General features: G+C 43.0%; 1 protein-coding gene across 1 annotated transcript; it reads left to right on the forward strand.

Annotated features, from left to right (window-relative positions):
• Nucleotides 1-5,361: 5,361 nt before the first annotated feature.
• LOC138798723 (mannose-binding protein C-like) lies at nucleotides 5,362-22,688 on the forward strand. The gene is made up of 5 exons (XM_069979285.1): nucleotides 5,362-5,429; nucleotides 6,369-6,555; nucleotides 6,721-6,828; nucleotides 11,374-11,457; nucleotides 22,178-22,688. Exons 2-5 carry the CDS (start codon nucleotides 6,387-6,389, stop codon nucleotides 22,558-22,560), a joined length of 744 nt encoding a protein of 247 aa, XP_069835386.1. The 5' UTR covers nucleotides 5,362-5,429; nucleotides 6,369-6,386; the 3' UTR covers nucleotides 22,561-22,688.
• The last annotated feature ends 1,283 nt before the right edge of the window (nucleotides 22,689-23,971 follow it).

Genomic DNA, 23,971 nt, shown 5'->3' on the forward strand with positions numbered 1-23,971 from the left:
CAATAACATAGATTATAACATTGGTACCCTTTAAGCCCATAACACTGGACAAATTTAGCACGGAAAGTCCTATGCAAATACAAAAGAGGTCACTTTGCCCTTTGCAGGGACTTCAATGTTGTGCCTGACACTGGGCGAGATACCACATACAGGGGGGAACGCCTCCGTCCCTCTTTTTATGGCAGTCTGAACTCTACGACACATGAAGGCAGGGCCGTAGCTAGGGGGGGGGGCAAGGGGGGCAGCTTCCCCGGGCGCCGAGACCAGGGGGGGCGCCATCACAGGGAGCAGAGAGAGAAGGATCACAGGGGATCAGGCAGCCTGGAAGCCTCCTGCCCTCTGTCAGTGTGAGGAGGCAGGGGGCGATTTTTGCTTCATCAAAAGAGCTATATTCCATACTGTACTGTCTCCTGGCTGCTGTTTAGCTATAATTTGACAAAATTCATGAACCTTCCGGCATTCATGAACCTTCCGCCTATTATTTCCGGGATTCAGCCTATTATTCCAGTCGGTACCCGGGCAGTCTCCTCCTTCCCCACAGACCGGGAAGGCATCAGCAATCTAATGTAGCAGGTTCGTGAGTGTTCAAGTTCGATTGAACCTTGGATTTCCTGAAGTTTGATCAACTCTACTGCTGAGCGTACCTGTGCATTAGGAGACGGCACCATAGAATCACATTACACTGGGTGTCACACTGGAGATAGATCAGGAAGCTTCGCCTCCTAATTCACAGACAGCAGAGAGCGGAGACAACGGCGCCTCCACAGATACAGACAGCAGAGAGCGGAGACAACGGCGCCTCCACAGATACAGACAGCAGGGAGCGGAGACAACGGCGCCTCCTCGGGTACAGACAGCAGGGCGCGGAGACAACGGTGCCTCCTCAGGTACAGACAGCAGGGAGCGGAGACAACGGTGCCTCCTCAGGTACAGACAGCAGGGAGCGGAGACAACTGCGCCTCCACAGATACAGACACCAGGGAGTGGAGACCACTGCGCCTCCACAGATACAGACAGCAGGGAGCGGAGACAATGGCGCCTCCTCAGGTACAGACAGCAGGGAGGGGAGACAATGGCGTCTCCACAGATACAGACAGCAGGCAGCAGAGACAATGGCACCTCCTCAGGTACAGACAGCAGGGAGCGGAGACAACTGCGCCTCCACAGATACAGACAGCAGGGAGCAGAGACAACAGCGCCTCCTCAGGTACAGACAGCAGGGAGGGGAGACAACAGCGCCTCCTCAGGTACAGACAGCAAGGAGGGGAGACAACGCCGCCTTCTTATTCACAGGTAGAGACAGCAGGGAGCGGAGACAATGTCCCCTCCACAGGTACAGACAGCAGGGAGCGGAGACAACAGCGCCTCCGCTAAGGTACTTAGGGACCAAATTTTGAATGGGAACATTCCAGGTACACAGTAAATATGACATTATGTATCCCATATTGTGAACACCACACTAGTGCTGCCAGTAGAGATGAGCAAATCACTCATCTAAACTTAATTAAAAAAAAAAATATATATATATATATATATATATATATATATGTATATATATATATATATATATATATATATATATATATATATATATACATATATATATATATATATAGGCCCCCTGTGCTTACTGCGCCTATAAGGGTGGGGGGGGGGGGCAAATTGAATCTTTGCTAGGGGAGCCTAGCTACACCTCTGCATGAAGGGCACAACATGGGTGTGAAATGGAATTTTCTTTTTATTCTGATTCCGCAGATAACTACTCTCGAATAGATCTAGCGTTAATGGGTATGCCCACCTTGTTACTCCTTGACTCCACCTCTATAGAGACCAGAACATGGTCTGACCTCTGCAACTCCTATTTAATTTCCCATTTTGAACATAAAGAAACAGTACGCTCTTACCTTGTTAATTATTTTTATGTAAACGGCAATGGAGAAATTGGGATAAATACAGTTAGAAATGCTTATAAAGCAGTGGTGAGGGAAGTTTTAATGAAGCTAGGCCACCAGGTTAAAAAAGCAAGACTACATGCTATTAAAGCTCTTCTGACAGACATTACGAAAATAGAACAAATTCATATGACCAATAAATCCCCTTCTCTCTTAGCTGATATAATATCTGCCCTAACCGGTTACACTCTCTTCTTCGTATCTGACTACAAAAGGAAACTCAGAAAATCCAAATCAATATGCTATGCAGATGGAGATAAAGCTGGGAAGGTGCCAGCCAGGAACATAAGGCCCAGTATTCAAAGTCACGTATCGCCTTCCTTATAGACACAAATACAAATGGGAAATTAGTTGACCCACGTGGTGTAGCAGCCTGCTTCCAACGATACTATGAGCAGTTATATAACCTCAAAAATGATACCCAGACCCCTCAACTAACACAGGAGGAGATAGACGCTTTCCTACATAAGACAAAATTGCCGTTCCTCTCCCCTGCCTATTTAAAAGCGCTAAATGTCCCTTTTACTGCCCAGGAAATTGCTCAACAAATAAAAGGCCTCCCCTTATGCAAATCACCTGGTCCTGACTAACCATTACTATAAATCTTTCTCTGATATCATTTGCCCTTATTTATTAAGTTTTTTCCAAAAGGCCCAACGGACTGGTACCTTTCCAGCAGAGAACCAAACCACTATTATGGAACCTAAACCTGGTAAAACACCAGATAGTCCTTCCAATTTTCGACCTCATTGCTAAACAGTGATGTTAAATTATATGCTAAAATATTGGCCACACGTCTGTCTGAGCTTTTACCAGAGTTGATAAATAGAGATCAAACAGGCTGTCAGGAATGTGCAGTAGCCTGGTGTGAACTGGGCCTGGTGTTTGCTTTTGAGTGCCACACCCGATTGCTTCTCAGCTTCTGGCAATGCAGGAGTTAAGCTGAGCTCTGCTGGGCTTGATTATGCAGCTGAGTAGTCTGTTTGATTGACTGGTTTCTCTGCCTGTCTGCAACCTGGGAGATCAGAGCGCCGGTCCAGTGGGGATCCGGACCGGGCTCTTGGTCAGAGTAAAAGAAAGCTGAGGCAGTCTCCCAGCGCTGGCTATTAAGGTTAATACCCTGATCCCAGCTCCCCCTCTCTATTCCTGCGATTCCCATCCTAACTCCCTCTGCTTGCTCAACTTTGTTACCTGACCTCTTGCTTGACTTTTTGACTATCCGATTGTTACCTGACTTTGTACTGCGCAGCCAGTTTGGTTCTGACCTTGCTTGTTTGACTATCCGCTATTGTTTGTTTTGTCTGTCTTGTTCTGTGTGCACGTATCTAGAACAGGGAACATCTTCGTGGTTGTCCACGGCTGCCTAGGGCTGTTTGAGGCAAGTACGAAGGGACAGTCGTTGGGTTCAGCATCAGGGCTCACTGTCGTGTCTTGTCCCTGCCTCCCCTGTCCTGACAGAATAGCCAGCTAACTGTTTTTTCCTTACAGTCACCATGGATGCCATGTCCACCATAGTGGACCACATGCAGCGGCTCAACACCATGGTGCAGGAGCTGGCTGAAAAGGTCCAAGAGCAGGCGACGGCCCCCGACAGCTTACCATGACCTCCCTGGTACCTCCTGAGGCTCCCGCCCAGCTCCCAGAGAAATTCAAGGGGGACAGGACTGTCACCTGACTCCCCCCGACCTGCAAACAGTTGACCAGTTTTTCTCCGCATTGGGTCTGCTGTATGATGACCCAGATTGTGCAGTCAATGCACACAAGCTACAATTAACCAGGTTACGGCAAGGTGAACGTCCAGTAGAGGACTATTGTTCAGAATTCCGACAGTGGAGCGGCCCTTCTAGGAGAAATTTGAAAATGGGTTTGTAGTATACCAGAGCGCAATCCCTGTGGCTGGGCTGAGGATGGCACCTGTCAACAAGTGTTTTGTTATTTATTCTAGGAGTTAATATGTCTTATATTAAACTGTTATGTGTATTTCTCTGTACAGTGGAACTGGCAGGCAGAGAATGGGTTACATGCTTTACACTGCACACCACACAAAACAGCGACACCTACTGTCCTTAGTGGGAACTGCTCTAGGTAGTGTTGTAAGCCTAGAAAGTGCTAGAGGGTGGGCGGAGTATGCAAATAGGCCCCCTATATAAGGATGGCAGTTGTAGTGTTTAGCTGAGACAAGTGACTAGCTGCTGAGGGAACAACATCACCTCATGAGAGACCATCACCACAGAGTAAAAGCTGCTAAGGGGAACAAGAACAGAGCAGCCAAAAAAAACAGCTGGAGGTGAGAGGAAAAGAGACACTTTGAGAGACTTTGTCAGGTGCACCCTCAGGAAAGGGCTAGCACACTTACAGTCAGTGGGAATCCTAAAAACCGACACCATAAGTGGACAGACTTGGCTGTAAAAGGGAGCAGAGTTAACATAGGCCTCTCCACCCATCTTCATGAATTCGGGGGGTAAGATTAAGTAGGACCCCTGGATACCTCTGGGACCCGAAAGTTGTGGCCTAAGGCCTGGCCCAGTAACCTAAGCAGGAAGCTCCCTTGCTGACAGGGAGGAAAAGACAGACGCAAGAACCATTGGGGAAGAGGTCCACAGGATCACAGTGCCCACCAGCGTCCCACACGTACTGACAGACCAGGATCTGAGGCAGATCATCTCTCCACACACCACCAGACTCTCCACAAGTGCAGTAACCCAGTCAAGGCCGCCAGTATCAACTGCTGTATGCCAAAAGACTGTGAAAACACCTGCAAATCTATCAGTAAAGGAGTTATTGTCGCACTGCCTCCCTCCTTGTCTCCCTGTTGTCCTGGTTATCTGCACCACACCACCATCAAGGGCCATTGTACCGGACAGCAGTGTTTGGGGTCGGCCCCGGAGGAACCACAGGTCCACACCATTGACCACCTTACAGACCGGTGCAGCCCCCCTACAGGAACCTCTGCAGTAGCCCACAGAAGAGGGAGAGAACTCAAAGAAGCGCCAGAGGGTCCCCCTGTACCTGCAGAAGCCCTCCTGCCCACCTGTGACCGTGACAAGATCCAGCTATCCTGCAGGTATAGCACACTCTCACTCTGCAGCCCTCGGTGCGTCCCCTCACTGAGGAGCTCAGCGCCACACTCAGGAGAGACTACTACCACCACCATCATTATCTCCTCATTCCCCTGACTCTCTTCCGAGTACCCCGGCTCGCTGCAGGTTTTCTTATCTAGACAATGCCTTTAAATTTTAAACATTACACATATTTGGCAGAGGTGATGAAAATACAATTGTAAACGCTCTGTTTTTCATTGTTAAATTGGCATTTGCGTTCCAAGTAATTATATTCATAAATTTTGTCAATAAGGAAACATTATTCACAAATTCTGTCTATAAGGAAACAATTGCTTGATACAGTTTATATAGAGCTGTGGTAGATGTTTATTCCACTCCAGTGTCCGAAGTGCTCCTATTCTGCTTCACTGAAAAGGTGCGTATCAAGAGAGAGAGAGAGACAGATACAAAAGAATTTTAACAGATTGCTCAGGGCACTGAAAATAAAATCTGCTTACCTTCCCTAATCCCTCAGGATTTCCCCTGTGATGTCTTCTGGTCTCTGGCTGACCGCTCTGGCTGACCCTTTCGAGACCTTCTCATCTTGGAGGTGACGGCCCACTCGGCAATCACTGATTAAAATGGGACACGGCTGAAGCTGTAGCCAGTATGTTCAGTGGGGGAGTGGAAGGCATCACAGGGGGACCCCTGAATGAGCAAGTTAGACAAGTAGCATTTACTTTTTATTTTTAGTGTCCCCAGCAACATTTAAAAGATTCTGTTATCCAGAAGACCCCATTAATATTAATACTATTAAATACATTTTAAGGCTATGATCACAATATTTTTGGTCAGTATTTTGCAACCAAAAGCAGGAGTGGATTGAAAACACAGAAAGGCTATGTTCACACACTGTTGAAATGGCCAAGTGGCTGGCCGTCATTTAGTGGCAAATGACAAGCGTTATAACAAAACAACGGCCGTTGTTTTAAAATAACGGCAATTATTTGCCATTAAATGGCGGCCAGCCACTTAATTTCAATAGTGTGTAAACATAGCCTTTCTGTGTTTTCAATCCACTATTGGATTTTGGTTGCAAAATACTGACCAAAAATATTGTGTGGGAACATTAGACAAACTCCACCAGTGCAACAACAGGATGCCGGGTGCAGATCCAAGTAGCCAGGAATAGATAACGAATATTAAAATAATTTATTAAAACATATGATACAAGACACAACGCGTTTCAAGACCAGTCCGGTCTCTTTCTCAGGTTTCAAACTTGAGCAAGAGACTGGACCGCTCTTGAAACGCGTATTATATCTGTATTCATAATTTATGTAACCCTAGTCTCTAATGAACTATTCCTCTACAGATTCACAGTACTTGGAGAATGCGGCTTCTTTTAGTTCTTTCCTTCCTGATGTTCAGCGTCTCATCTGCTACACAGATATGTAAAGATGGGGGTCCCTGTTCTGTATTTACATGTGGCGCTCCAGGGAAGGATGGTAAACCTGGAGTCAATGGGGAAAATGGGCTTCCAGGGGTCAAAGGAGACCAAGGTGAATTTATATTGTTACTATTATTTGTGATACCATATATTTATAAAATGTTATATTTGCCAGCTATTTACTGTATTTGATGCAACTTGAATGATTCCATTAACGTAAATATAAACAGAAATACAACCCTAGTTTTTTTTAAGCCTATTTTTATTTTTATTTCAGGAACACCTGGAATACCAGGCATTGCTGGGCCACCTGGACCAAAGGGGCATCAAGGTAATCAGGGGCCTCCAGGCCCGAGAGGTGAAAAAGGAGAAAGTGCAGAAAAAGGTAAAAGTCATTGTAGTACACATTAATGTTTGTTTTTTTCTCATTTTAATATCTATATTTTTTTAATTCACAGATTCTATATTACATATCTGCAACTGCAGTGTAAACAAATAAAGATCTGCTGGATCAGCTCTCTCTTAAACCATGTTCACACATAGTATTTAAGTAGGGTTTAATTGGTGTTAATTAGTGCTATTTCGCAATTCACAGTAAAATAGCAGTATTTTTGCAGTGATTCTTATGGAATTGCAGCAAAATGTGCAATATTTTATTGTGCTTAAAGGGGTTGTCCAGCAAAAATCTTTTTCGTTCAAATCAACTGGTGTCAGAAAGTTATATAGATTTGTAATTACTTCTATTTACAAGTCTTCCAGAACTTATCAGCCTCTCCTACCAGAGTGGGAGACGCTTTCTAGGGGAATCCCCTTAGACACAACTTTGCTTTTCATTTTGGGAGAGTTCATCTTTATGCTGTTTGCCCTGTAGTAAAACTGACATGTTATCTATGTTCCTCAAGTCAGTATAATTACAATAGGCAACTTTATTTTACTGCTGTTAAAATTTTTTTTTAATGTATTTAAAATCCCTCTGTTCTGGTTATGATGTGACCAAAAATTTGCGCTTACACCATTTACCGTGCAAGATTAGGAATGGGATAATTTAATAGATCAGGCAATTATGTTTATTTTTTTTAATTATTTATTTATAAAATGAAAAAAATCTTTCCCCCCCCTATGGGACTCCTATGAGCAATGCAGGGACTGCTCATAGAGATCAATGCAGTACCTACAGTGTACGTACTGCATTGATCTATGTAATCTGTGGTCCTAAGGGCAACTAAAGACGGCTGAAGCCCCTAGTAATTGATCGCTGAGCTGGGATCAGCATCGTTACGTTGCTAAGGCCCATCCCGGTAAGTATGATGGATCGACCCCTTGCAATCGCATTGCGAGAATGGAATCCCTCCACCGGACCCCCAGGGCAGCATTTTAAAAACCACTTAAATGCCATTTTCTCAGTTTTGACAGTAGCATTTAAATTGTTAATTAGCTGGCACAAATGATAGCTGAGGGTGGTGCTGTACAGAGAGGGCTTGCATTTTAATCCCCCTCTGTAGCCCCCTAACACCATTATGACGTAGCCTGACATCAAAATGGGTTAAGGGATACCTCTCAATATGTTTTGATAATTCTACATCAAATTGTACACCTACACAAATAACATTAATAAATTCCCCCTAATGAGACCAGGTCTCTGTCAGGAACTCATAATCAGGACCTGTATGTGAACTGCTGGCTATGAAAGTATAATTGTTCACCGGCATAATGTACAGATTTACTAAGGCTATGTTCACACTACGTATATTTGAGGCTGTATATTTGAGGCTGTATAGCAACCAAAACCAGGAGTGGATTGAAAACACAGAAAGGCTCTGTTCACATAATGTTGTAATTGAGTGGATGGCCGTCATTTAATGGCAAATATGTGCTGTTATTTTAAAACAACGGCTGTTGTATTGAAATAATGGAAGTTATTTACCGTTATATGGCGGCCAGCCACTCAATTTCAACATTGTGTGGACAGAGCCTTTCTGTGTTTTCAATCCACTCCTGGTTTTGGTTGCTATGAGGACCTGACATGAGGACCAAATACAGCCTCAAATATACATAGTGTGAACCCAGTAATGTATACAGATATGTATCCTAGTAGACAGCCTGTCCCAGGATGGTGACTGTTATAAAAAATGTATTCTCTTATTCTCTCTGTATTATCTCAGGACTGCAATCTATATACATAGAATATCCATGCTTACAGAAAAACTATGACCTATACATAAATTTACACTAATTGCAGCAACACAATGTAAACACAATGCTCACTATACAACCTACATAAATATTTTATGGGGTGTAGTTCTCTAAACGGGGTCACTCGGGGTAGTGCAGTTTCAGTACAGAACTGTCGTGCGTCCAAATGGGCAGTTAAGAAAAACATATGAGTTAATAAAAGTAAAAGATAAGTACAAAGTAATCAGTAGCTCCCTTTATGATGCAGAGCAGGTGGGGGAATGATTCTTACCTTTCACCGTAGGTAAAAAATGTGAAGTCTTTATTACATATCCTTAAAAAATTTGGACATACAAAGATGAAAGCACTCCGACGTGTTTCTAAACAAGCGTCTTAATCATTGCAAACCATGATTGCCATGATTAGAGACTTGTCTCAAAACACGGCGGCATACTTTTAGCCTTGTATGTCCAAATTTTTAAAGGATATGTAATAAAGACTTCACATTTTTTACTGCATGGAGCTGTGGATCTTCTCGATTTTTGCATATGAGTTCATGGTTAATGCCTTGAAACCAATAGATGCAGCTCACCTATATTCAACTAGATATGAGACAGAGGTTAACTGACAAATTCACTAGCCAATGCAAAAACAAAGATAAAATAACTAAAAAGTGACAGTCCTCAAGGTACTATGCTATATGCCTAATAACCAGATAATAATGCTAAATATGCCACAGGGCCCATGTGGTGCATAAAAATGGGAAAAAAATAAAATACAGGCAGAAACAGATGCAAAAAAAGAAGTTAGTTCTTGAATAACAGCAAATGTCGTTCTTTTAAATAATGATATTTAAATGTGCGTATGACACAGTTGGATATTTTGGAACAGTTAGCCAGAATATTGTGGATCCTTGTCCAAACATGAGTTGTCCCACAGCATGAGAAAAATCCATACACACAGCTTGTGTGGTTGTATTAGCAAAGTGATGTTTAATCTAGAAAATTGTTACATTCTATGGTGGAAGTTTAACAAATCAGCGTACGACTATGGTGAGCTAATAATAAATTTCACCCCCCCCAATGTGTGGCGCCAGATTTACTGAGGCTCTTAGTAGAACCAGGCAGCCTGGGCCGGACTCAAAAATCTATGCCTGTTGTGGAGCAGGCGTAGATTTTCAACATCAGCTCCGCCTGCTAGCAGGCAACAATATACATATGGACAGTTTTGGTGCTATTGTACCTCTGACTACTCCGACTGTTTCAGACAGGAGAGGTCCTGTCTGTATCTACTGCACGCTGTGAGAAGATAGAGTAGGGCTATTTAAAAACAGTCTATGAACTGATACAATGTATCTTAGGAAGAATGATGTGAGGCGCCCCCTAGTTGTTGGTGAGGCCCGGCTAGGGAGCTAGTTTTCACAAAACTAACTATAATCTGCACAGTCCTTTTGCTGTTTGCAAAAATATCCATTTTAGCAACATTATCAATTCATTTTGTACTTGCTTTATTAGCATATAGAGCTTGGGAGACGGATAAAAGGTAGCCCTAGCATTATTTTCAGCTTTTAGATGGACTTTCACCACAGATGGTGAGGCCCAGGCACTCTCTTGGTCAGTCTGGTTAGGCCCAGGCATTGCCTTGGTCTGGTGGGTGAGGCTCCAGTAGTAAAAGTTTGAGAAGCGCTGATGTAGAGTGATTATGATAGTAATTTCATATATCAAGTTACGCCAGATACATTTGGGGGTTCCTTAACCCCTTCCACAGTGTCTTGAATCTGCAGCTTTCCTATCTTTTGCAAATTCAAGCCACTAAGGAAAGGGTAAAGGAACCCAGAAACACGCCTAGTGCAAGTTGATACATGACAGGCAGCCAGCCAAACAAGTATTGTGGCAGGGGTCCACCTTAAAGGAATTATCCAGCAAAAATCTTTTTCTTTCAAATCAACTGGTGTCAGAAATGTATATAGATTTGTAATTTACTTCTGTTTAAAAATCTCAAGTCTCCCCATACTTATCAGCTGCTGTATTTCCTGAAGGAAAGTTTTATTTTCAGTCTGACACCCCTTAGAAAACCTTTCCTGCTCTGGACAATTCCTGTCTCCACCAGAGATGTCAGCTGAGAGCACAGTGTCAGACTGAAAATAAAACAACATTTCCTGCAGGACATATGGCAGCTGAGTACAGGAAAAATTATACATCTGTATAACTTTCTGACACCAGCTGTTTTGAAAGAAAAAAGATTTTCGCTGGACAATCCCTTTAAGACCAGATTTGCTTCCATTGTATGCTGCAGGTATTCATGCACACTCCTTACCTGTTATGTATATCCAGTGTCAGACCCGCCCACGGTGGGCCCTCAGCTTTAGAACCTGCACTAACATTGACTGACATGTCGTTTCTCACTGGTTCTTCATTGGTGGCCCCCAGGATCATTTCCTCTGGTGGGCCCCAGATACCCTAGTCTGACACTGTGTATACCTGTATTAGGTTGTATGTAATTACCTTATTATTTTTACAGCAGCACACATTTGGCATTATATAACTGCACTTTACTATTTTCCTTTCACTTAACCCATTGTGGTTGTGTACACTTGTGTCTGTCTGCTCTCTGCTGCAATTTCTACATTTTGGTCTCACTGGCCACTCTTTTGCAATTGTGTTTTCATCCTCTATTAGATATTGCAAGTATTTTATTTTATTTTATTGCATTTCCTATTACTGTTACTGTACTTTACTGTATGTACTGTATTTTTCAGCAACTGAAGCCCTAAAAAAAGAGGTGGCAGCTTTAAATGGAATAGTGAAATCTCTGCAGTCAGAAGTGAATCAACAGGGAAAAGGTATTTCTAGCCCAGAACTGTTTACACTACCATTATATTAGGGTATCATTTGTCACACATTCTTATTTATTTATTTTTTATTCAATGTCTTTAATGTTTGTTATATTAATCTTATGGGGTGCAGAGCTAATGGGTGTCCCCTCTGGGGGTGTAAAGGGGGTGTGTGGATATCAGGGTTCAACCCCCCTGACAACCCATCTTTCTGCTATGGGGGATCTTAAAGGAAAAGTGTCTATTTTTTAATAAGAAAAAAATGTAATAAAGAATAAGTGTTTTAAATGGATATTCCACTCAAACATTACTTTTGATATAATCAAAAAAAAACAGAGGATAGAGTGCGGCACTACAACTGAACCAAACAGGATATTGATGCACGTGTAGATGTCCGGCATATAGTAATAGTGGTGATAGCTGATCGGTGGTGCTCTATGTATAAATGAAGTGGAGATGAACGATGTACATCAAGCAAGGAGTAAAGACATGGCACTCACCCGTCAAAGTCTTCACCGTTTCTTTATTAAATAACTGCAAACATGGTAAAACCAGGTATAGCGAGAGGACGCCTAGCGTGTAGCAGCGACAGCTGTTTCCTGCCTATTCGGCACTTCTTCACGGCTGCGTATGACGTCCTACGTAATCTACGTAATTAAATAGTGCCTATCCATTTACATAAAAAACACACACAATGAAATAGTGCATTTAAACAAACATTTAAAAACAACTAAATAAAGGCATTAAATTCATTTCTGTCATTTAGCCCCACTGGTCCGGTAGCATCGAAGTGGGAAATAAGGTAAGCTTCTCGTTGCAACAAAAGAGTATGTCGGTCTCCGCCCCCTTCTGGTGTAAAGATACGATCTAATCCTGCGAATTTCAAAAGGTCTTTTTTACCATTATGTACCGTGTGGACATGCTCTATAAATCTAGTAGAGCCTTTCCCTGTCACTAACGAATGAAAGTGTTCTTTTATTCTATAGTATAACTTCCTTTTTGTTTTGCCTATGTAAAAACGTAGACAGGGGCAAATTATTACATATACTACAAAAGTAGAATGGCACGTTATAAGTTGTTTGACCTTCCATTGTTTTCCATTTAACTGTACAGTATTTATGGCCAAATTATAATTACATACGGAACATTGGAAGCATTTTTTATTACCTTTAGGTCCTAGTTTATCTAGCCAAGTAAGTTGTTGTTGAATTTGGGCGCTATTCATATTATCCCCAATAGTGCGGTTTTTTCTCTGGGTAATCAGGGGTTTCTTAATTGCTACTTCTTTTAACATAGGATCGCTCTCTAATAAATACCAATTTTTATAGATTGTTCTTTTAATAAAATCATTTAATGGGGTATTTTTAAAAGAGAAAGCCAAATGGCACTATCTACCCAAAGTGCACAAGTCACTGACCAATCCCCCAGGCCGCCCGATTGTGGCCGGGATTGGTTCAGTGACTGAAGCCCTGTCTAAATACATTGACTGGCTGCTACGCCCCCTGCTATCACATATACCAGCATATCTAAAAGATACTAATGAGTTTTTGCAATCCTTACAGTTTGTTGATTGGAAGGAGTCTTACCGGTTGGTGTCTCTTGACGTCGAGAGCCTGTACACCCGCATCCCGCATGATGCGGGTGTACAGGCTATCGATGAGTTTCTCGAGAGCACCGAGAAATCGGATGATTTTAGAAAATTTATCTGTGATTCCTTAATATTTATTTTGGAAAATAACAACTTTAGATTTAAGAATACCTGGTATAATCAACAGACAGGAACGGCGATGGGCACGCCTGTTGCATGTTCATATGCAAATTTATTTTTAGCAATTTTTGAGAAACGGTATATTTTTTCATCCCATAATCCTTTTATCAATAAGATTAAATATTATGCTCGCTATATGGATGACGTCTGTATAGTATGGGAGGGAACTGAACCTGAGTTTTCAGAATTCATTATATTTTTAAATAATGTTAATTGCATGAACATGTTTTTTACGGGACAGTATGGGGGCGACAGACTAGAATTCCTTGATGTGCTAGTGAAAATAAAAGACAATCACATTCAAACAGAGGGTTTTAGAAAATCTACAGCCCGCAATGCTCTTTTGCATTTTAACAGTTCCCACCCGTTGAGTGTAAAAGAAGCTATTCCGTATGGACAACTATTAAGATTGAAAAAGATAAATAGCGAGCATGATGTTTATGTCCAACAAGCAGATGATTTATTAAACAGACTAAGAGAACGGGGCTATCCAGATGACGTGCTGAAAAAAGCAGTAGAAAAAACAGAAAAAAATAGAGAGATCAAACCTTTTAAAATCTAAAAATCATGAATATAAAAAAGAAAAACGTTTCTGCTTCTCTTTTAAAAATACCCCATTAAATGATTTTATTAAAAGAACAATCTATAAAAATTGGTATTTATTAGAGAGCGATCCTATGTTAAAAGAAGTAGCAATTAAGAAACCCCTGATTACCCAGAGAAAAAACCGCACTATTGGGGATAATATGAATAGCGCCCAAATTCAACAACAACTTACTTGGCTAGATAAACTAGGACCTAAAGGTAATAAAAAATGCTTCCAATGTTCCGTATGTAATTATAATTTGGCCATAAATACTGTACAGTTAAATGGAAAACAATGGAAGGTCAAACAACTTATAACGTGCCATTCTACTTTTGTAGTATATGTAATAATTTGCCCCTGTCTACGTTTTTACATAGGCAAAACAAAAAGGAAGTTATACTATAGAATAAAAGAACACTTTCATTCGTTAGTGACAGGGAAAGGCTCTACTAGATTTATAGAGCATGTCCACACGGTACATAATGGTAAAAAAGACCTTTTGAAATTCGCAGGATTTGATCGTATCTTTACACCAGAAGGGGGCGGAGACCGACATACTCTTTTGTTGCAACGAGAAGCTTACCTTATTTCCCACTTCGATGCTACCGGACCAGTGGGGCTAAACGACAGAAATGAATTTAATGCCTTTATTTAGTTGTTTTTAAATGTTTGTTTAAATGCACTATTTCATTGTGTGTGTTTTTTATGTAAATGGATAGGCACTATTTAATTACGTAGATTACGTAGGACGTCATACGCAGCCGTGAAGAAGTGCCGAATAGGCAGGAAACAGCTGTCGCTGCTACACGCTAGGCGTCCTCTCGCTATACCTGGTTTTACCATGTTTGCAGTTATTTAATAAAGAAACGGTGAAGACTTTGACGGGTGAGTGCCATGTCTTTACTCCTTGCTTGATGTATAACTTTTGATATGTTGTTGCCCATGGCGAGACTGTCAATTCCTACCATACTTGTTATTATCTATTCAGTCTCCTTCCCCCAGTTCTCAGCTGCTGCTGAAAACACAAAAATCTGTGTGAGCTTTTCTTTCTGTCTCCCCCTCCCTTCCACGATTTTTGTGTTTTCAGCAGAAAGCAGCAGCTGAGAACTTGGGGGAATAGACTGAATAGATAATAACAAGTATGGAATGAATTTTTAGTCTCACCATGGGCAGCAACATATCAAAAGTTATGTTTGAATGGAATACCCCTTTAGGGTGCGTTCACACCTACAGGATCTGCAGCAGATCTGCAGCATATTTGATGCTGTGTTCAGTTATTTAAATGAAATCTGCTGCAGAAAATCAGCTGCAGATCCTGTAGGTGTGAACGCACCATTAATGATTTTTTTTTTTTTTTTTTTGTGCATGTGGCACCACAGTTTTAAACACTTTGATGCCCGCACAGGGGCTGCCATGTTCAATAGTGTCTGTATATGGTGTAATTTCATGACACCTACACAGATGCTGTACAGCATATATGGGGCATTGAAGTGTACAGATGGATTCCTTATTCACTTACACTGTGTTTCATAAGCTGTGTGCTACACATCTGCAAAGGCAGTACACAGTACACAGCCTCATCATACTGTTCTAAACCAACACCGTTTTGAATGTAATGTGTGAGGCCGGTGAGCTGCGATTCCCAAACTTAGGGTATGTGCACACTGAGGATTTTAGACAGAACCTCCGTTGCCCAATCCTTAGCTCGTGCCCGCTCGCGGAGTGCAGCAGGCGCGTGCGTCTCCGCCCGTGTCATAGACTCCATTCTATGCACCGGCGGATTCCTTCCTCCGTCCAAAGAATGAACTTGATCATTCTTTGGACAAATGACGGAATCCGCCCGTGCATAGAATTGAGTCTATGACACGGGCGATGACGCGCGCGCCTGCTGCACTCCGCGAGCGGGCGCGAGCTGAGGATTACGCGACGAAGGTTTCCTCCAAAGTGCACATACCCTAAGGGTGGGTTCACACTACGAAATTCATTTTGATATGCCACAATTACAGAATTATTTGTCATATAAACTGTAAATTATTTTATGATATGGTATGTCACATGCTGTAACAAAGTATGATATTTTTTAGAAATAGGAGCCTTAAAAAAACAGACGTTAACTTTAACCCCTTAAGGACAGAGCCTGAAATGGCCTTAATGACAGAGACAAATTTTATGAATATGACCAGTGTCACTTTATTCATTAATAACTTTGGGATGCTTTTACCTATCCGGCTGATTCTGAGATTGTTTTCTCGTGACATATTGTACTTTACATTTCTGGTAAATTGGAGTCGATACTCATAACGAATCTTTATGAAAAAAACCCCAAATAATGTGAAAAAATGCATTTTTCCAACTTTGAAACTTTTTTGCGTATACAGAAAGTGGTTATACCACATAAATTATATATTAAATAGCATTAGCAACATGTCTACTTTATGTTGGCGGCATTTATTAAACGATCTTTCATTTTTTTTTAGACATTAGGAAGCTTAAAACATTAGCAGCAAATTTCCAAATTTTCAGTAAAATTTCAAAATCTGATATTTTTAGGGACCTGTTCAGGTTTAAAGTGTATTTGAGGGGCCTGTATGTTAGAAAGCCCCACAAAGCACCCCATTTCAGAAACTGCACCCCCCACACTCTGCAAAAGCATATCCAGAAAGTGTTTTAACCCTTTAGGGGAGTCACAGAAATAAAAGCTAAGTGTGTAAGAAATTTGAAAATTTTAATTTTCTGTGCAGAGATTTTATTGTAATCCAATATTTTTTATAATTATAAACCTATTACCAGAGAAATGCACCCCAATAATTATTGTCCCGTTTCTGCAGTTTATAGAAATACCCCATATGTGGCCCTATTGCGCTATTTGACGCAACCACAAGCCTCAGATACAAAGGAGCGCCTAGTGAATTTCAACGCCTCCGTTATATTTGGTCATTTCTGACCGTACCACTTCAGGTTGGCAGAGGCTCTGGGGTGCCAAAACCTAAAAAACACCCCTAAAGGGACACCATTTAGAAAACTACACTCCTCAAGGAATGTAACAAGGGGTGCGGTGAGCATTTGGACCCCACAGGTGCTTCACAGATTTTCCGAACAATATGGCGTGAAAAAGGAAAAATTTATTTTTTACACTAAAACGTTCTAGCCTTCAATTTTTCATTTTCTTAAAGGGATAAGAGGAAAAAAAAGACACAAAATGTGTAGCGCAGTTTCTCCCGAGTACGGAAATACCCCACATGTGGCGATAAAGTGCCAAGCGGGCGCAGGACGAGCCTCCAAAGGGAAGGAGCGCCAATTGGCTTTTGGAAGCTGAATTTCACTGGAAAGGATTTCAAGGGCCATGTCGCATTTACAGAGCCCTCGTGCTGCCAAGACACTGGAAACCCCCCACAAGTGACCCCTGGAAACTACACCCCTCAAGGAATCTAACAAGGGGCACAGTGAGCATATGGACCCCACTGGTGACGGGCACAAATGTGGAACAATGTGACGTAAAAGTAAAAAATTTCATTTTTTCACTTTCATGGCACAAATGTGCCAGTCATCAAGGGGTCCATATCCTCACTGCACCCCTTGTTAGATTCCTTGAGGGGTGCAATTTCCAGAATGGGGTCACTTGTGGGGGGTTTCCAGTGTTTTGGCAGCACGAGGGCTCTGTAAATGCGACATGGCGTTCATCATCCATTCTAGTCAAATCCAACCTCCAAAATCCAAATGGCGCTCCTTCCCTTTGGAGGCTTGCCCTGCGCCCACATTGCGCTTTATGTCCACATGTGGGGTATTTACGGACTCGGGGGAAATTGCTCTACACATATTGTGTGTTTTTTTTCTCTTTTAACCCCTTGTGAAAATGATAAATTCAAGGCTAAACCAACATTATAGTGTAAAAAAATGTAATATTTCATTTTCACGCCACATTGTTCCACATTTGTGCCCGTCACCAGTGGGGTCCATATGCTCACTACACCCCTTGTTACATTCCTTGAGGGGTGTAGTTTCCATAATGGGGTCACTTGTGGGGGGTTTCAACTGTCTTGGCAACACAGAGGCCTTTTGAATGCAACATGGCCCCTCGAAATCCATTCCATCCAAATCCAGCCTTCAAAAACGAAATGGCGCTCCTTCCCTTCGGAGGCTTAACCTGCACCCGCATGGCGCTTTATGTCCACATGTGGGGTATTTCCGTACTCAGGGGAAATTGCTCTACACATTTATTGTTTTTTTTTTATCTTTTAGCCCCTTGTGAAAATGACAAGATTAATGATTTAGAGTAAAAATTTTACAAAAATTACACTAAATGTTGGTCTAGCCTTGATTTTTTCCATTTCCACAAGGGGTTAAAAAAGAAAATGAACACAAAACGTGTAGGGTAGTTTCCCCTGAGTACGAAAATACCCCACATGTGGACATAATGTGCCATATGGGCACAGGGCAAGCCACCAAAGGGACAGAGCGCCATTTAGAGGCTGGAATGGAGGATGGAGGCCATGTCGCAATTACAAAGCTCCTGTGCTGCCAGGTCAGTAGAAACCCCCGACAAGTGACCCCATTCTGGAAACTACACCCCATAAGGAATCTAACAAGGGGTGCAGTGAGGATATGGACCCCACTGGTGACAGTCACTTACGTAGAACATGTGCCGAGAAAATAAAAAATACCATTTTTTTCATTTTCACGTCCCAAATGTGGCCGTCACCAGGGGGCCATATCCCCGCTGCCCCCCTTGTTAGATTCCTTATGGGGTGTAGTTTCCAGAATGGGGTCACTTGTGGGGGGTTTCTACTGTCCTGGCCGCACAGAGGCTTTGTAATTGCATCATGGCATCCTCTAATGGGAATGGCGGCCATACCTACTTAGCTGGGGAAAAGGGACAATTATTAATTTATTTGGGGGGATTAGGCCAATTATTAGTTTATAAGGTTGAAAATGACAGGTGTCCATCAAACTCAACCTGTGTTGATCCAGAGGAAGGCAAAAAACCCTCATAAGGCAGACGACAGTAGCCTCATCACAGGGGAAAAATTCCTTCCCGACTCCATAATGGCGATCAGAATAATCCCCAGATCAACGTGACCCCTGAAATAGGAATAAGGGACAGAATTTAGATAATGTAGAACCCCAGTGACGTGTGGTGCGCCTTGAAGCGATCCAGTATGCAGAGGCCGGGGTGATCAGGACAGGTGTCATACTGGAAAATGGTGTCCTTCCTGATCCCCCTGTTACGCCACACTCTGCACTTCTTCTGGGGTCTCCCGTTCTCCAGTGTGGGAGACGTCACCTGGAAAATGTTGTCCTGGTGCGATACGGGGTCCTTCATATCCAGAAGCGCTGGGTCCGCTCCATGGCTGCTAAATATTAGGGCTTTATTACTGCTTCTGATATTTTCGGATCGTGCCGCAAGCTACAGTAGCTCGGGCAGCGAGGGACCGGAAGAGAGGGCGCTAGTATAAAAGTTATCCCCGTGCAGGTGGTGACCTTTATCCAGCAGTGGGAAGATCAGTTCCCGGACGATCTTTCCACTTGTTCCAAGGATGGGGGGGGGAGGGGGCATCTGGGGGCTGGATTCGGGTGTCCCTTCCTACATACACTCTAAGGGTACATGCACACTGCGGAATCGCGACAGATAACCCTTCGTGCATTTCGCAGTTGGCACCCGCCGGCTGACTGATGCAGGCGCACGTCTCCGTCCGTGTCATAGACTCCATTCTATGCCCGGGCGGATTCCGCTCTCCGTCCAACGTATTCATTCTTTGGATGGACAACGGAATCCGCCTGTGCATAGAATAGAGTTTATGACACGGGCGGAGACGCGCGCCTGCATCAGTCCGCCGGCGGGTGCCAGCTGCGGAATGCACAAAGGGTTATCCTTCGCCATTCCGCAGTGTGCACGTACCCTAAATCTGTAAGAGTACCCAGAGGTACGCTCACAGAGTTTGTAGAATTTTACGCCATACCGTCATCTCTTATTGGGATGGTACTGGCGGAAAAGACGTGTCTGGGGGGCAGCGTACGCTACGCTACCCCCAGACACGTCACTGGATGATGAGGATGAATGGAGGAAAGAAGGATCCCCCCATTCATCCTCACTGGCTGTTTCGGTGTCGGAGGCAATAATAACGTATCCCTCTGACGCCGAAAACACCCTGGGGGCCATCTTTATACGGGGATTAGTATATGGGGTATGTAGTGGTGTAGTCTCAAACTTTATTCAATGTAGTGTGGTGTAATGTAGTGTTTTTTACGTGTTTTTTTTACAGAAAGTATAAAAAAAAAAACTACGCCAACAAAGGAGTTGCTGATAAATGCCGCACTTATGTGCGGCACTTATCAGCAGACCGTGGCAGTAGAATATAGAAAAAAAACACCCTACGCCAAAAAGGAGGAGTTGCTGATTAGCAGCGCACTTTCGTGCGATGCTGATCAACACTCAGCGGCGATAGGGTGCGGAAAATAGAAAAAAAAAAATTTGGAAAAAAAAAAAAACTTTTTCTACATTCTGAACATCCCTGTAGCTGCTGATAAGTGTATTACACATATCAGCCGCTAGAGGGCAGCAGAGCGCAAAATCCGGAAAATGACGAGGCTGGAGCCGAAAATAGCCGAAAGAAGACGACGGGGACCGGCGGAAAGACCCGAAGACCGAACGGAATGACGGGGGACGCCGCGAACCCGGAAGACGCCGATCAGGACCCCGGGACAGGTGAGTAATGTACAAATACCTGCTCTGGACCTACCTCCGCTTCCGATCGCCGCTATTGGCTGATCTGAATTGATCAGCCTATAGCGGCGATCGTAAGCACGGGGGGTGTTAACCACCCCCCGTGCCGAGAAGCTATGATGGCCTGCTATGATTTATAGCAGGCCATCTTCCCCGATCGCTGTGTGCGAACACGCAGCGATCGGGGAAACATCGGGCGTAAATTTACGCCCTGATGCGCCAAGTACCAGGGCGCGAGGGGGTAAGTTTACGCCCGATGTCGTTAAGGGGTTAAATGGAATTGTGAAATCTCTACAGTCAGAAGTGAATCAACAGAACATAGGTATTTATAGCCCAGAACTGTTCACACCACCATCATTTAGGAAGTAGGGGCACAATTGGGGGTTGTGAGTGGTCCCAGTTGGGACATGTCTTTAGACCTCATGGTTATTTCATGTCTTTTCAGTTTCAGCTTTTTGCTTCTCAGTCTTATGGTTGCTTTTTGTGATGATATCTGAATACCTCATCGGTCCGTTCTTTTGTGTTGCATTATGTGTGTTATGGAGTGCTATAACACAATAATGTGCAGACCTCTAGATAGAATATCTGCAGTTTTTGGGTGACATTATCTGAGAACAGACATTGACCTAATTTAGGTATACCCACTGTATTGGTTGGCGCTTCAAGTGTGTATCGGAGGTCAAACATTTTTTATTGTGGTACCCCTATATCAAGCTAAACACATGCTTATCGATTCCTGCATGGTATTCTCAGATTATATACCTATAAAAGTAATACCCCCCTTCACTTTACCTCTGACATCATTTTCTTGTAGTCTCCTGAGGATCCCAGAGTGTCATCTGGGTGAAACCTGTAGAGATGAGATTATTTAGTAAAAGAGATTGGCTACCTGTATATCTTAATCTATATACATGCCTTTAACTTATTTGGTAGATATACTACTGGAGGCTTTATATCTGTTGACAAAATAGTGCCTTGTGGGTGGAACACAATTTTATTTCTAGATTTATTGCATACCCATAAAAAGTTACATTTTAATACCGGATTCTATGATATTTTTGTGGAGTACATGTCTCCGAGGGTCTGAAGTACATGGCTGGAAAAGGGGACCTATATAATATTAGGGGGGTGGTTTTAGTGGAAACATCCAGGCTAATAAAAAATAATCAGAATGGGCAGAGGGTGGGTTAACATAATAAAAGTCCTACCAGTCCCTGTGCCTTTGCAACGCTGCTTGCCACTCCTAGACCCGCGCCAAATTCTCCATCTCCCCCCTTCCCCCACATCACCACTCAGCTGACGGATGCCCCACTCACTCAGTTAGTCAGTGACTAGGGCGGGACACCGCTGCAAGTCACTGACTGGCCTGTGGGCTTTCTGCCACCCTTTCCCGTTGAGTTGTGACATACTAAGGAATGGAGAGAAAATAACATCCGGGGAGGTCTGGAAGCCCGAGATTGTCCACCTTATAGTAAAATTGTTCCGTGTATAGTATTAGTAAGTGTACTGACCGCCCTTACTGACAACCCCTTTAATAATTTGGCTAATTGTCTTGTACAATATAGTACATTTTTGACAATGCTATAGTAATTATTTTGCTCGCTATCATTTTAAGAAATCTGTCTAAATGTGCATTTTATTTACTTTATTTCAGTTTTTGGATTTTCTAAGGGAGTAACGAAGGTTAAAGGCAAGATCTTTGTTTCAGACGGTGAACAGGGTAATTACCACATTGCAAAGGCAGAATGCATGAAGAAAGGAGGTCAACTGGCTTCACCACAGAATGCAGAGGAGAACAACGCTGTAAATAAAATTCAAAACAATTTTAATGTTAACGGATTTCTGGGTGTAAATGACTTACAGACAGAAGGAATATTCAAAGATTCAAACGGTGAAAAAATTGTTTACTCCAACTGGAGTGATAAAGAACCAAATAACGAATTCGGAGGGGAAGATTGTGTGGAAATGTATCTAGATGGGAAATGGAATGACAGGAATTGTGATGAGAAGCGTCTAATTATCTGTGAGATTGATTAAAAAAATTTAGTCCCCTTTGGGCATTGAAATGGATGGCTTACATGTACTACTAAATCATATACGAATCAGAAATCATGAAAGAAAAATCAATAAAACCTAGATTATCCTGCAGTTTATCTATTTCTCTTAGTATGTATTGTATAAACAAATGTTGACTTGTCATGATACAATGTCATGTGTGGGATAGACCTATGATGCTGCTTTACCAGGGCAACCGATGTTGCTTTAAATATCAAATGGGTTTTCCAGGACAAGAATGTAACAAGACTGCTGGAGGAGGGCAGTAGGCAGAGTTGTAGCATTGTGATAAAGCCGTATTATTGGCCGTATTAGACAGCACAGTCTATAGGACATAGGAGGAAGCAAGCGCTGACATGTCAGATCCCCGCTCGCTTCTCTCTCATTCCCGCTTGCTGCCTGTGCTATTACACGCACAGACAGCGAGCAGGAGGAGCAGGATCTTTACATCGTCTGGGTGGACCATTGAAGAGACCAGCGGTCTGCTGCTGTCACTGCTGTTGTTGGTGGTGGCAGGGCCGTATTTACCATTAGGCACCCGTGGTCCGGTGCCTAGGGCAGCACCTTGCAGGGGGGCAGCACCAGGGTGCAGGGGGACAGAATAAACTATTTTTTTTTTTTTTTTTTAGTTTCCCTCCTCCCGTTCAGACTTGCCAGTAAATCTGGTGTCTTTTCCAGGAGGGTGGGAGGTATGGTGGTATTAGTCAGGTCTGGTATCGCCAATAGGTGCGTGAAGATGGGGCGTCTTCAGGTTTAGTGCCTAGGGCAGCAGCAGCTGTTAATACAGCCCTGGGTGGTGGTGGTGTAATTATTTTTGCAGATATTAGACGGATCTTGCATGCCCAGAGCATAGGCGTATTACACGCCATGGAGAGGCCATAGTACAGTGTAGGGTCTGCCTCGATATGAGTCCACCTTATCGTTGGTGGGGTGGTCTACACTGTTTGCAAATAGTAACCAAGAAACTCATTATTTTTGTGGGAGTTTTTTTTAGCAGTTGGGGGGGCTGCTCTTAACTATTTTCATGTCTATGGTGGGTCTGTATCTTGCTGTTGTGGTGAGCTGTTGCATTTTTCTGTGTTTTTGTGTGTTTGTAATTTCAGCCATAGCAACGTGCTCCTGCCTTGTGTGAACGGTGTTCTAGGAGAGCTGACCAATTTTGTCCTTTTGTTATGGTTTTAATAGATGCATGTCGGCTGATCGTTGCCTTTTAACTTGACCTATTACTCCAGACGAATATAGGACGCAACAGCTAGTAAGCGGCCAAATATGGCCAATAAATGCTTAGTGTAATAAGGTCCTCACAGCTGAGGGAAGGCAATGCATTCTGGGACTTATAGTCCTAAGCAACAGCTCAACCAGGAAGTAAAACCACTAAACACTAAACCACTAA

Source organism: Dendropsophus ebraccatus, chromosome 8, assembly GCF_027789765.1.
Source record: "Dendropsophus ebraccatus isolate aDenEbr1 chromosome 8, aDenEbr1.pat, whole genome shotgun sequence".
Lineage (NCBI taxonomy): Eukaryota > Metazoa > Chordata > Amphibia > Anura > Hylidae > Dendropsophus > Dendropsophus ebraccatus.